The sequence below is a fragment of the Zeus faber genome (genome assembly GCF_960531495.2).
Source record: "Zeus faber genome assembly, chromosome: 17".
In the NCBI taxonomy this organism is placed as follows: domain Eukaryota; kingdom Metazoa; phylum Chordata; class Actinopteri; order Zeiformes; family Zeidae; genus Zeus; species Zeus faber.
The window spans coordinates 20944959-20958995 of record NC_137204.1 but is presented as its reverse complement, the minus strand read 5'-3'; the positions used below and the strand labels follow the sequence as shown (position 1 = coordinate 20958995).

The following is a 14037-nucleotide window of genomic DNA, read 5'->3' as shown; positions in this document are numbered from 1 at the left end:
GCCGGACCCGGCGGGCGTGGGCGGTGCACGTGGCCGTGGGGGGCGCGGCGGCGGCGGCGGCGGCATTGGCGGTCCACGTGGCGGTGTGGGGCCCGCCCCCGCCCCACCCCACCTGTGGCAACAAAGAAGAGCGACGACGCTCGGCGCGATCGAGGGACAAAACATGAAGGAAGGGGAGCGCGCGTCCAGTGGCTCGGTTCCTCCGCCACCAAGGCGCCGTCCACGGGCGTCGTCCAGACTGAGGCCAATACGACGAAGCAGAGACTAAACTTAGGGACAAACGCTAGCGGGAGATCGCAAACCCCCCGACGGCCGGCGCCTCACCGTCACCGCGACGTCCCCCGGCCTGCTTGACACGCAGGTCATTTAGGGAGATATAACGGCGGAATCTTTTTAGACAGGCTGCAAGATTCCTCAATTCGGTGTCTTTGTGATATCCTTTTTAATGCGTAGCATTCAAAAATATGAACGCATAATTGAGCGTTAATGTAAATTCCACCTGGAATTCCCTCCTTTTCCTTTCCCTATGTTGACTTTTTAACGGGCAAATACACAACTAAGCTCAACAGCAATTTCTATTCCAGTCAAAGTCAAAGTTTAACTCACGGTTAGCTTTTTTTTTTTATTTTTTTTTTTAAGTTTCATCTTTTTCTCTTCATTTAATTATGCTCGTCTTTCGAGGATCACTCTTTATTACGGTGTCGCTGTAACATGTTTCTTTTTAGCGGGTCATGTTTCTTAACCGTACCAAAGACGATGACCAAACTCTTTTGTATTCCTCTCCAAGTGATCAATAGCTCCTTAAAAGTAATCACAGTTGTGTTGTTTAATGCAATGTGTAAGTGTAAATATGCTTTATCGGCGCACTGTATCACAGATATATATTTTTTTGTTTCTGTCTGGGTCACCCTTCCCACTTCCTTCCAGTCAATTGAAATTTACTGATGAGAGAGCATGTTTACCGCGACAGCAGGAGCTCAGCGCTGCCCAGCCGTAGAACAACTATGTGAACCCGCTAATCTTTGCTTTTGGCGCGCGTTTCAGAAATCCGTGCAATATTTGTGCTACAGACAGGCGCGTAGGTGCTTCCTCATGACGCCTTTGTTCTGTACGAGCGTTAGAGAGCAGCCTCCTTATTCTACAAGGATCATTCCAATGTGTTATTATGGGGACGAGTAACGTCGATGAAGTCTACGTTGACGTGTTTTTTGTTTTTTTTTACCTGGTTATGAAATGATCTCGACGCGTAAAGCCAGGGGCCTGGAGATAGTATAATTACATCCCTGCGCGTCTCTGACGCTGAACAGACAGGATCAACAAAGTCTTAACGTTGAAAATGAGAACATTGAAATATTTTCAGACGCGCTATTTGAAGCAACGCTCAAGCTTGAGATGGAGGCGACACAGGAGCGCACTCATTTAAAAGTCTTGTAAATGCTGTAAATATCTCCCTCCAAAAAAAAAATATATATATATATAAATCTATATATACACTATTTTTCTAGACAACAAATAGATGCTTAAAGTATTACTTCTTTCTTGACAGTAAATTGATTGGTTTTTACATCGAACAAGCGTTTTAGAATATATAACCTGCCCCCCTTAATTAAGCGAATGCTGGTTCAGTTCTGATTTCTGACTATTCTGGTTAAGGGTAAACTCACAGGCTCTGTCAATGATTACATTGCAATTTTAAGCATTTATTAACTAGGGACAGGTATTATAAACTCCCAGATTTAGGACTACATTTTATTTGGCTGTGGTATGAATCTTAAAAATGTGCATCTGTACATGTCAAGAATGGCCTAAATAAAGCAATGTATTTTTATTGGTACTTTTCTGTATATTTTCCTTCTGTTGTGGTGACACTATATTTTAGGGACTTTTGGGCAACATTTATGTACCGCCCTTATAAGCAGATGTGCAGCTTATTATTTTTATTTTTTTTCCCATGATACTCACTCACTCCCATGGGACTTTTAATAGTTCTCACCTTAAAATAAGAGTACCATTAAAACTGCCTTCTGGTTACCAACTCCGAGGTTGCTTTTTTTTTTTTGTTTGTTTTTTTTAGGAGAGTTTTGTTGGGCCATTTTACAGAAATTGCTCAAAGTACTATACAGTAACCTAGAGAACTTATTTTGTGTTTTTAATGAAGGTTAGGTTATCACACAACACACAAAGCACTGAGGGGAAGCAGTCCTGTCAACACTGCACTTTCTACTACGAGCCCCTGACCCCAATCCTGGGATTGCTGCTAAACTCGGGCAGGATTACAACCATGCTCTTCCCCCTGGCTCATCTCCTACTGAAGGGCAGCTAGACACATGCACCCCAGCCACAAAATATCAGCCAAAGGAGTTTCCTTCCTCCACGCTCAACTGAGCCTCGAAGTTAAACTCTGGTATTTAACCCAAAGCTCACTTTCCGATCACTAAAGAATAGCTTTAACAATGGGGTTTGCAACCGCACTGGATCAGTTTAAAAGCGTCGTCCAACGACCGAAAAATAAAAGTAGAGTTCTCCTGCCGGAAACTTACCACCAGACTATGTATTTTCACTTGACAAATTGAAAGCGGTTAAAAATGTTCTGTGAAAAAAATGCAACAAAGCCAATTCGAACCCCAACAACCCTGCCTACCAACAGTAAATAAACCACACACCAGGCATTGAAAAATAAACCAGGTCATTTTATTGTGGTCTGATCATAATTGTATACGTGTGCAGCGAGTTCACTTCAGGATTGTGTCGGTATTTCCTGCAGGGAAGAGAATACGAAATAAGGTGGGTTACAGAGGTTAAATACATTTAAATTCAAGCACTCAATCACATTAAATTCACATAATTAAACATGTTCTCGCACCAAAATATGTCATGATACATGTCACCCGTACCTTAAGTATTTAACTGACATTATCAATGTTTGAATATCTTCTGTTCAGTTCTCTCGTGTTCTATTGAGTATTATAGAAAAAAAAACCTCACAAATTCCTTCAAATTCTAAGCCTTGATGAGAGAGCATTTTAAATAATGCTTATTCTCAACTTTAAAGTTGTAATGCATTGCAGGCGTTACCTTCAGACAGCTGTTTGTAGATCCGCTCCTGCTCCTCTCTCAGTTTCTTTTCGGTCTCTTCGATCCTCTTTTCCTCCTCTGCAATGGGCTTCAGGTACTCTGACAAACAAAGCCACGGTAGATAAATACACCAAATCAATCAGATGCTGCAAAAAGCCATCTTGTATATATCTCCTAGGTCTTATTTCTCAAGGAAGGTCGTGTGTTAAGAATTTTAATTCACAATACAGTTGATAACGTGAGGTTGTCGAAATAAAAAGCAGAGGATTTTACCATGGTTATTTGTGTTTAGAGTTAAAGGGGACCTTTTATGCTTTTCCTTATTTTCTGTCATATATATATATATATATATATATATATATATATATATATATATATATATATATATATAATGTTACAATGTGAGATGTTCATATTAGACGTGGCCAAAGTGTCAAATATTGAGGTAAACCAATGACAAAGTAATTGCTTTGAGCAAAACGCCCAGGCTTCCCACCGCTCTGTTTACAAAGGATTTTTCTACTCTCGGCACGAGCTGACGAGTAGAAAAATCCTTGTATGGTCATCTGCTTCATCCGATCCGCTGTGTGTTTCTACAAACAAAACCAATAAATAAATTGTGTGTATTTATTCTAGATGTATTTGTTTTATTTTCTGACGTTTACATGAAACAAAAAAATCCCCGCATTCGAGAGTCCAGGGGGCCCGGAGAATGCACAAGCCTGGAGAATCAATAAAGGTATTAATATTATTATCATTATTATATCCTTAGTTTGATGATGATGATGCTCAATATTGCTGGACATTCTTCTTATTGTTCATATAAAGCACAGTGAAACCCTGGATACAGAGACATGCATATCCACACCAACTTACCAAACCTCTGTTTGCCATAAAGCACACCGAGGAATAAGGCAGACCATCTGGCCGTCTGAAAGAGTAAAGGATCATTTAGAAACACAGCTCAGCACAGGAGAACAGCAGGATGATGGTTTGAAGTTCAAACAACCTCAAGATATACAATGTTCAAGTGACTATAATACAATGGTGTTCCCATTCAACTTCGATACGTTGTTTCTTTACAGAAGGAGCCACGGCTTTGTGACGAGTCAAAGCCATTTTTTCTAGCCAGTTTGAGAGCTCCCTGAAATGTTCCGAGAGAGCAGTGATAAAGTCTTGATATCATCTGGAACATTTCACACTGCTCCTGCTCGGTCATAACACGACTATGGTATGGCATGACTTGTATGGTTACTGGCACCTTAAGCCGGTGTTTTTCAACAACTATGTTGTGGGGGCTGGTCATTCTGTGTGATACTTGGGTTTCATGGGAGAACTCTCAGCATGCGACAGCACTAAGCGCCACAGCTAAACATGTTTGTGACGTTTCTGGTTACCAGGGTAGTGGCGTGCAATGGGAGTACTTCATTTTCAAAACGGTTCCGTGACAGAAAGAAAAGGTTAGGATGCACTGCGTGAAGCGCTACAGGGATTTTTTTTTTTTTTTTAACTTTTTAAATAGTGTAACTACAGTTGCCGTTGCCCTGTGGAGTCCACGGGGAAAGCAAAACAAATCCCCGCTGCATGGGGCGAGGTTCAAAAACGTCTCGACCTTGCGGCAAAGCGCAGTAAACCGCCCACACAATGTTTTACGTGTCGTATGCCAACGCTGTAGCGTCATGGGTGCACAATGGACATATCTGCGACGCGGAGGCGCCGTTTCAAAGGCGGAACTCCGCCGTTTGAGGCGTGATCGCGTCTCAGCTGTCAATGTCATTAGCCGCTAGCTAGCTTCCCAAAGCTAGCATTCAGCTCACCCCGCCGCAGATACGTAACCAAACATGCACGACCTGAGAGCGAAGGGGTCGCGTTATCCGCCTATTTTCAACACATACTTCAACTTTTTTTTTTTTCTTTCTTTTCTTTTACAACCCAGAGCAAAAACTGCACCTTGATGAGGGGCGACACCGCGACAGGGGGAACCATCCTGGCACCGGAGAGAGGAGAGAATGAACTTCCGCGTAGACCGGAAAACATAAGCCCTTTCCGGTCACCGTCACTTCCGGCGCTTGTTGATTTGTTGTTTTTTTTTTGTTTGTTTTTTTTTGTTTGTTTATTTTAATATAAACGAATTGTGCGTTGCAATGTTACAACGCAATTCAGAGTGAGCGAATTCGAATAGAAAATATACAAACATGAACATAAAATATGAACGCCGTACATCTCGTCGAGTGCAGTTCGACGGGTCGCTCTAATCTCAGAGAAATCCTCTCTCTCTCTCTCTCTCTCTCTCTCTGTTGGCCAATGTACCAAGTGTGGGCAAAAACGGATCCATAGGTTGTTGTCTAAAACCACCGTGGTGAAGTTTTGTCTTTACAGTTCGCGCGTTACATGCATTAAGCCGTCATAGGATCAGCCGCTCGGCGGTGATGGAGGTGGGCTAGCCGGCTTATATGGGCCTCGTGCTACCGTGGTACACCTCCATATCGTTTTTGACTCCCGCGTCATATTTTACAGGCTACCGCCCTTCAATAATAACAAATGAAACACGTAGGCCGGTGGTTGGCAATGTATAAATGTGGCCGTGCGGTCTGACATTAAAACCATTATAACAGTTATAAGGGTGAATTGAAATGTAAACACTTGTCACTTGCACTCTGCATGCATTTCATTTCACAAGGTGGTTCTTGACGAGGCGAGCCACAGATTGGAAGCAGTGGAATAGGATGTTTATAAATATGTCTAATACCAATAGTTAAGCTCGCTCTCAATGATCAAATCCAATTCAGCATCAGGTAGAATTGATTTATTAACAAATAAAAATACATATGTTTGAAAGTTTGTCGGCTTACATTTAGTGATTGTCATAAGCAGTAAAACAGTAATAATAACAGCAGAATATTTTATTTAATGCACCCTTTATATTGTTAAAAATCCTCGAGTGGAAATGAAAATTAAACGGCCAGTGGGGAAATGTAGTTAAAAAAACAAACAAACTACTTTTTACTTTATTCATCCATGGAGGGAAACTGTAGTGTCATAGTAGCCCACATCAAAAATAGGCAATAATAATAAGGTAAAACAATATATTGAATAAAACAATAATTGGACATATACAATAAACCTAACAATCAACGGTACATTAAAAAACAAATATATATATATATATATATATATATATACACGCTACTCACAAAAAGTTAGGGATATTCGGCTTTCGGGTGAAATTTCAGGATGAACCTCAAATGCACTATATTTACAGGTGAATTTAATTTGACCTTCTCTATACTTTTGAATGCACATGTCCAACTGTTCAATTTTTCAGTACTTTTGCACAACTTGCTGTTCTCTAACAAGGAGCTGAACGGCAAAATTCACAACAGGTGTTTGATCCATGAATTGACCAATACATTTCCTGGTTCAGTTAGAATTGGTATTCAAACAGTCCTCTTCATCATGCTGTTCACGTTTTGACATCATGAGACCAAGACGACACCTAACAACTGATCAACAGTACCTCGCCATTGCGAGGCTTCAAACAGGATGTTCTCAGAGGGAAGTGGCCACTGAGCTTAGAGTGTCACAGAGTGTCATCAGCAGGTTGCAACAGAGATACAGAGACACTGGAAGAGTCACAGAAAGGCATAGAAGTGGACGTCCTTTGGCCACATCCCACACTGATGAGCGCTTCATTGTGAACAGTGCCCTGTGCATCCGGATGATGAATGCCACTCAACTCCAGGCACATTTAAGGGAGGTGAAGGCACCCAAGTGTCCCGTCAGACCATTCAAAACTGTTAACATCGGCGTGGTCTGCGTGCTAGACGACCTGCAAGGGTACCTGACCACACCACCAGGCACAGGCATCATGGTCTTGCACGGGCCAGGGAGCATTTACGCTGGACGAGGCACCAGTGGGCCTCAGTGCTGTTCTCTGATGAAAGTCGATTCCCGTTGAGCAGAAATGATGGACGCCAACGATGTTGAGACGTCAAGGAGAGCGCTATGCATCAGCCACTGTTGTCACCAGACAAGCCTTTGGTGGTGGTGGTGTTACAGTGTGGGCAGGTGTGTCTAGTCAATACAGAACTGCCCTACACTTTGTGAATGGTACAGTGACAAGCCCATACTACCTGAATAACATCATTAATCCAGTTATTGTGCCCCTGCATGAACAACACAGGCCTCATTTCATCTTCATGGACGACAATGCTCCAGCTCATGGAGGTGGCATCATTAGGGAACGGCTGCTGGAGACTGGGGCACCTCAAATGGAGCTGCCTGCACTTTCTCCAGCCCTGAATCCCACAGAAAACCTATGGGATCAGCTGAGTCGCCGTGTAGAGGCTTGTAACTCTGTGCCCCAGAACCTCAATGACCTGAGGGCTGCCCTTCAAGAAGAGTGGGGTGCCAGGCCTCAGCAGACAATAAGTCGACTTGTGAACAGCATGAGACGTGGTTATCAAGCTGTAATTGATGCTCAAGGGCACATGACAAGTTATTGAAACATTGACATTTTTTGTTGTGGTAAACCCACCACTGTTGTTGCCTTTTGTTTCAATAAATTGTTTGAGATGAGGAAATCACCATTGCATACTTCTACTTGAATGCCCTACTTTCATGATATAATATCACTGAAGCGTGAACTTTTTACATTTTCCATACATTTCACCCGAAAGCCAAACATCCCTAACTTTTAAATATATATATATATATATATATATATATATATATATATATATATATATATATATATATATGTGTGTGTGTGCGTGTGTGTATGTATTGGTTCATGAGTGTTTAGTCTGTTGTATTGAAAACTAATTTTATTGGCAGAATTTTGCTGTTATAAAATGATGTAAACTTCCTTCAAGTACAGTATGTTGGCAATTGCCTGAGCAATTGTTACGTTCCAAGAACATTACAACATTGAAATGCGCATAAAATATTCAAAATATCTCCCAATATGGCCTGTAAAGCAATAACCAAAACCTATCCGTTCACGTTACTGCAGACAGGATCATATCAGATTTCATTGATGTCAAATCCCATCCCTCCCCACCGATCACCACCAGTATGTACCATTTGCACACTGAGCTTTGAAATAATTCAGTTCATGTTATGAATAATGGAGAAGGGCATTTTGAGTAATCAGATTAAGCTGAACGCGGAATCCAATTAGGAAACAGGCCCTACGCCTATAAACGAAGACACCACAAAGAGAGCAATGTAATTCTATACATGCCAAAAGACACATCGAAGGTCTCATTCCGTTTAGCTTCTATTTCATTCTCCATTTTTTAAATTTTATTAATTTAGTTGATTTCACAACTTTCTCACTGGTCATCCTTTATCCTCATGGCTGATATTTTTCAATTCCACTTGTGATTGTTTCAATAAAAGGCAAATAGTCATATCATGAAGAATGAAAACATGTTAGTTGTTATAAAACATGATAACATTTTTTTTTTTTTTGCTAAAACTTTCATTGCTCCAAACCTCAAACAACCCCAGTGTTTGACCCTAGGTGACGCCCTTGTTTTCAACAGTTTGCTGTAAACTTTCGTACAATGAAACAAAATGATATTAAATCGATATCGCCTCCGTTATATACCTTTGTTCTCAAGCCTCTCTCAAAAAGCGATCGCAATCTCAATGACATACGGTATGATTTTGTCGTTGTGAGCCATCAGACCCAGGAGTCGCAGGTAGATCTGGGAAAAGATAAGGATTACTTATCAAAAAATATAAACAACTGAGAATGCGTTGCAGGATCAAGTGCAGGGGGAAACATTTACAAATGAACTAACGTTGGATCAAATCACTAAAAGTGAGGTCGAAACAACTTCAACAGGGGTTACCATATAAGACGACTTGACACACCAGATGGACCTGACCAAACGAAACAGGAGGGAGCATGTACAGTATATGGACATGACAAAACCAAAATAGACCCAAGAGGGGTGAAAAAAATATCAGAAACAAAATGATTTAACTCAAAATATTATTAAGCAAGGGATTAAATGACATAAATTGCACATGTGTAAATGAGTGCAGAATAACTTGAAAGAAAACTAATTTCGACTGAATCCAATGATTAAGTCAGACTAAGATATAATATGTATGCCATATGAAACAAAACCTATGTGTCATTTTACGTGTTTTTGACTTCCGTGCATGTGCATTAGAATGACGTAGCGTGTAGAAAGATCAATTTTAACAAACCGTTAAAGCCATTTAAGACTTAAACAGTCTGGGTGTTGGAGCCTTCATCACACACTTCTAGATAAAATAAAAGATCAAATGAAGCTGAGTAATAATTTGCAACATTCATTGAAGATGTCCCTGGGCCTTTCAGGTTATGCAGAGCGGGTCTTAGTGCTGTGCCCATCACACGCCGTCTAAAAAGAAGAGACAGATACAGGCTCGTTGTATTTTAACCTTTATTGCAATTGTTTATCCCATGTTCTAAGCCCAAACTGCAGCTTTCGCCGGACATTGTGAGGCTAAACGGTCACAGGCTTTTTGAAAAGCCAGGCCAAGTAGCCCAGCCGTTTTGAGAAAAAGGCAAAAGCATATCATACAGATGTGAAAATACTGCGGCTCCATGAAAAGTGTCATTAGGCTGCTTCTGTCACGGCGCACGTTCCGCTGCCTCTTTTCACTGATAAATCGGCACTTTTACACCCGACGCGACAGTGACAAGCACGTAGCCCATTGTTCTTGTGACTTACGATGGCACCTGGTTGGAAGTATCCGTAGAAACAATAAATAATAGAAACAAAAGCATACAGTATATGAAACATTAAAACGACAAACATGAAATAAAACACAAATCAAAACATTCTCAGTGGAAGAGAGGTTTTCAGTCGTTGTCATAGATGCCATCTGCAGAGGAACGGTGATAGTTCATCATTCATATTTTAGTCATTCAAATATCCTGTAGATGGGTAATAATATCTTGATTGTATGTTGAACTTTCAACTTAAAAACATACCATCTCCGATGTCGTCGTAGATATCGCCGTCCCTGAAAGGAACAGAGCGATTAACGTGGAAACCATCAAAGCTACAGCTGTGTGTTGTGTGGGCGTGGGCGTGGGCACGGGTGCGGGCGTGGTACTTACTCCATCACGATGTGGCTGGTTGATACGTAACCGTCTGGGGGAGGACATCAGAGCGGATTAGGACAAATCCACACACACACACACACACACCCTGAATATACGAAGGATTTGGGGAATGAATGCCGTAAATGACATACAGTGGTGCCTTGATTTACGAGGGCACTAACGTACGAGTTTTCCGAGTTAGGAGCCGTCGTTCCGTCGATTTTTTTTGTATTGATTTGCAAAAATGTGAGTTAGGAGGAGCGAGCTTCAGGTACGCCGCCGCCGGTTGACGTGGCGAGCGAATGCGGCCAGCATCCCGCGTAATCACTCCTTCACTTCACGTGGTTACCCGACTGTGGAAGCATCTCTTTTGAGTTTTGTGCTCGCGTTTTGTGCTTTTTGTGCAGCTATTTTGCCAATTTTTTTTTTTGTTCTTACCGTGGGTCCTAAGAAAGTAAGTGCTAAGAAAAAGGAGCGGATGATGTCGATTGAATTGAAGCATGAAATCAAAGAAAAACGTGAGTGATTCTCTTCGACATTCTCTTTTATTATGTTTTTATACAATATTTGTTATTTATAAATAAAGTTTTCTTATTTAAAAACACGTAACAAAAAAATTGGGGTGGCTTTTTGGGGGCTGGAACGGATTAATGGCCTTTAAATTAATTTCAATGGGGAAAATTGATTTGCTATATGAGCAGATTGAATTATGAGCTCTGTCACGGAACGAATTAAGCTCGTAAGTCAAAGTACCACCGTGTCATGGATGGAAAGTCAGACAGAGGAAGGGACGATAGGACACGAGGGAAGTCGAAAGTGCTTTGCATGGGGCGTACGAGGCGTTCGGGGAAAAATGGAGAGGGGGAAGTGGGCGGACACTCACACTTGCCCTCGTCGTTCCGACAGAGCAGTTTGTTGTCCACCGCTTTTACGATGACGTCCAGCTGCTCCCCCGGTTTGACCGGAAGCTCCTTCCCGCTCCACTTCTTACAAGTTAAAGTCGGAACGGCGGTGACCTGGTACAGCACCTGTATCTCTCCTTCGTACTGATAAGCATAAAAACAGCTTTATCAATATATGACAGCGGAGGAAGACGGACTCATCCTTATATTTAGGTTGTTGATGTTGTTGTTGTTGGAGTGATTTAAGGTAGAACTGGACACGGAAAGAGAGTTGATTGAAACGAGGCGGTCATGGAGGTATGCACTTTAAACTTTTTCCTGAAGTCCTTTTCCTCTTTCTCCATCTTTTTCTGCCTCTTCGGATCGATGTCGTCGCTCTTGGCTTTCAGGGTCGGGAGGCTGAGGGAGAGAGAGAGAAAGAGAGAGAGAGAGAGAGAGAAAAGCGGCGACGTTAAAAAACAGACGAGACGCGGAGGGTGAGCGGCGAAGCGACTCCGTCTCACCTGCTGACCGGAGGCGGAGCGGGGACCTGGGAGTCGACGTCGTCGTAGATCTCTTCATTAATCGCTGCCCGGAAAATAGAACGTTATTCGTGAGGCCGTCGTTGTGGGATTTTTCTAACCTTGGTTTAATCAGCGAAAGTCTGGGGAAATAGTTTCAGCGGAGAGGCTATGAAAAAATTGCAAACATTTGCAATTTTATCACCAGGAAATGTTGTCCTGTACTAAGCATGTCTTAATATAATATATTATCATTATAATGCAATATTATTGCATTTGCTTCAGCTATTTTTCTATGGTACTCCCAGTCGCTAAAGAGCCAATCCGGAGTCGCCGCCATGTTTTAAGAAGTAACTGATCTTAGCGCCATAACATCAACATTTGAAAGGTGCAGCTAAAAAACTGAACTTAAAAAAAAAAAAAAAAAAAAAGGTACGGATTACCACTTTAATGCAATTATACAGTGCATTACCCGACAGCATTACGGTAGCAAGCATGATTTATTTAGGCTGCTCCCACCACAAACATTCTACAGTATCGACTGTCTCAGAATCAAACCAGCTCCTTTTCAAGGAGATCGAGATCACTTTGCTGAATGCTGCGTTTTCCTTGTTTTGTATTCTTCGAAACGCCCCTCAAACTGTTGCATATGAATTTGAGTTGTGATACCTGAAACACCGTCTGCAGTGAACTGGCTGGGTGGAGGCACCCTGCTACGAAAAGATATATAGATTACAGTTATTACACACACAGTTTTTATGCAAAGTCATTTCAGATTATTGTTGTTATTATTATTATTATTATTATTATTATTATTATTATTATTATTATTATTATTATTATTATTTATTATTTTTTCTCAGATAATTTCATAGACAAAATCAGAACCTCAAAATTGTTAGAAGAAAATCCACAACTTTCTTTTCCTTGCTGGATTAAATATTTGATTTCTGATTAAATGAACAGTAATCAAGTTAGAAAACAGATTTTACAACATGGTTAAAATGTTTAAAATTTAGTAAATTGACCAGTGAGCACCGACGTGGATTGGAATCAAACAACTAACAAAATATTTGTATGAAGAGTTTAAGGATTACACATGGTTTGATTAGTCATGCATAAAGTAGTTATCAATCCACACTTTAAATACTTTAGGGTGAAGATGCCTCTGACTCATGGGTTGTCATGGGGTCAATTTACAAAATAAAGGATTAGAAAAAAGTGGACCCTCTAAATCGGCCATTGAAGCGCAATTTCACCCTAAACGTGCTTCATCGTAGGTGGAGGCGGCAATGATTTGGGGGTGGGGTTAGTGAAAGAGGGGAGGACGTCGCGTCAGTCTTACTACTGAGGGTTTTTTTACTCATTTGTTCTGGCAGAAGGCCTCCTCCACTGCAGCAAGCGCAGGAGCCCGCTGGGTCTTGGAGGGGACTTGGGTTGAGGGGAACCAGAGAGGCTTAGGGTCAGGGCCAGAACCAGGGACGAAAAACAGTGTTATGTTTTGATGCTTTCCATCCGCCTTTAGTTGTGTATTAGATGGATGGATGGATGGATAGATAGACAGATAGACAGATAAATAGATAGATAGACAGACAGACAGACAGAGAGACAGATTCATAGATAGACAGACAGACAGATGGATAGATAGATAGATAGATAGATAGATAGATAGATAGATAGATAGATAGATAGATAGATAGATAGATAGATAGATAGATAGATAGATAGATAGATAGATAGATAGATAGATAGATAGATAGATAGATAGATAGATAGATAGATAGATAGAAAGACAGACAGACAGAGAGACAGACAGACAGAGAGACAGACAGACAGACTGATAGATAGATAGACAGATAGATAGATAGATAGATAGATAGATAGATAGATAGATAGATAGATAGATAGATAGATAGATAGATAGATAGATAGATAGATAGATAGATAGATAGATAGATAGATAGATAGATAGATAGATAGATAGATAGATAGATAGATAGATAGAGAGATAATATATAATCGAATCCTCTAAATAATAAGAATGAAATCCTCCCTTTGTTTTGTGAGCATGTGGATTAAAACCATTTGTGGGAACGCGCTCTACCGTACAGTGCTGTGCATCTCTCCCTCTTCCCAGTTCTCTTTGACAGTTCGTTCATTCTCACCTGACGTCCAGACTCGGGTCCAACACGTCGTCGTAAAGCTCCCCCTCTTCCTCTGGCGGTGGCGGCAGGACAACTGTGGAACAACAACAACAACATGACCGGACCAAACTGCAACCCCTATCACCTGTGTTCTAATGTTATAAGATAAGATAAGATAAGATAAGATAAGATAAGATAAGATAAACCTTTATTAGTCCCACAACGGGGACATTTATGTCGTTCCAGCAGCAAAAAGGGGACAGCAGAAAATAAAGAGCATATCAAGTACACACTATAAACAATAT

The 14037-nt window shown here is 41.1% G+C and overlaps 2 protein-coding genes across 2 annotated transcripts in view; both read right to left on the bottom strand.

Annotated features, from left to right (window-relative positions):
- Nucleotides 1-2669: 2669 nt before the first annotated feature.
- On the bottom strand, nt 2670-5112 carry LOC307242914 (ATP synthase subunit e, mitochondrial-like; the record flags this gene model as incomplete). Its single annotated transcript, XM_080017540.1, has 4 exons — nt 2670-2758; nt 3076-3174; nt 3952-4006; nt 5026-5112. The coding sequence occupies 4 exons, from the start codon at nt 5110-5112 to the stop codon at nt 2733-2735; spliced, it is 267 nt and encodes an 88-aa protein (XP_079873666.1). The 3' UTR covers nt 2670-2732.
- A 4392-nt stretch (nt 5113-9504) lies between these two features.
- Nucleotides 9505-14037, bottom strand: part of fyb1b (FYN binding protein 1 b) — a 15990-nt gene continuing 11457 nt past the window's right edge. Inside the window, exons 11-19 of the mRNA XM_080017674.1 lie at nt 13754-13826; nt 12952-13044; nt 12258-12301; nt 11592-11655; nt 11394-11487; nt 11070-11232; nt 10202-10235; nt 10073-10104; nt 9505-9963 (exon numbers count right to left, since the gene is read on the bottom strand). Coding sequence (XP_079873800.1) covers nt 9941-9963; nt 10073-10104; nt 10202-10235; nt 11070-11232; nt 11394-11487; nt 11592-11655; nt 12258-12301; nt 12952-13044; nt 13754-13826 — 620 coding nt within the window. The 3' untranslated portion in view covers nt 9505-9940. The remainder of the gene's footprint in view (nt 9964-10072; nt 10105-10201; nt 10236-11069; nt 11233-11393; nt 11488-11591; nt 11656-12257; nt 12302-12951; nt 13045-13753; nt 13827-14037) is intronic.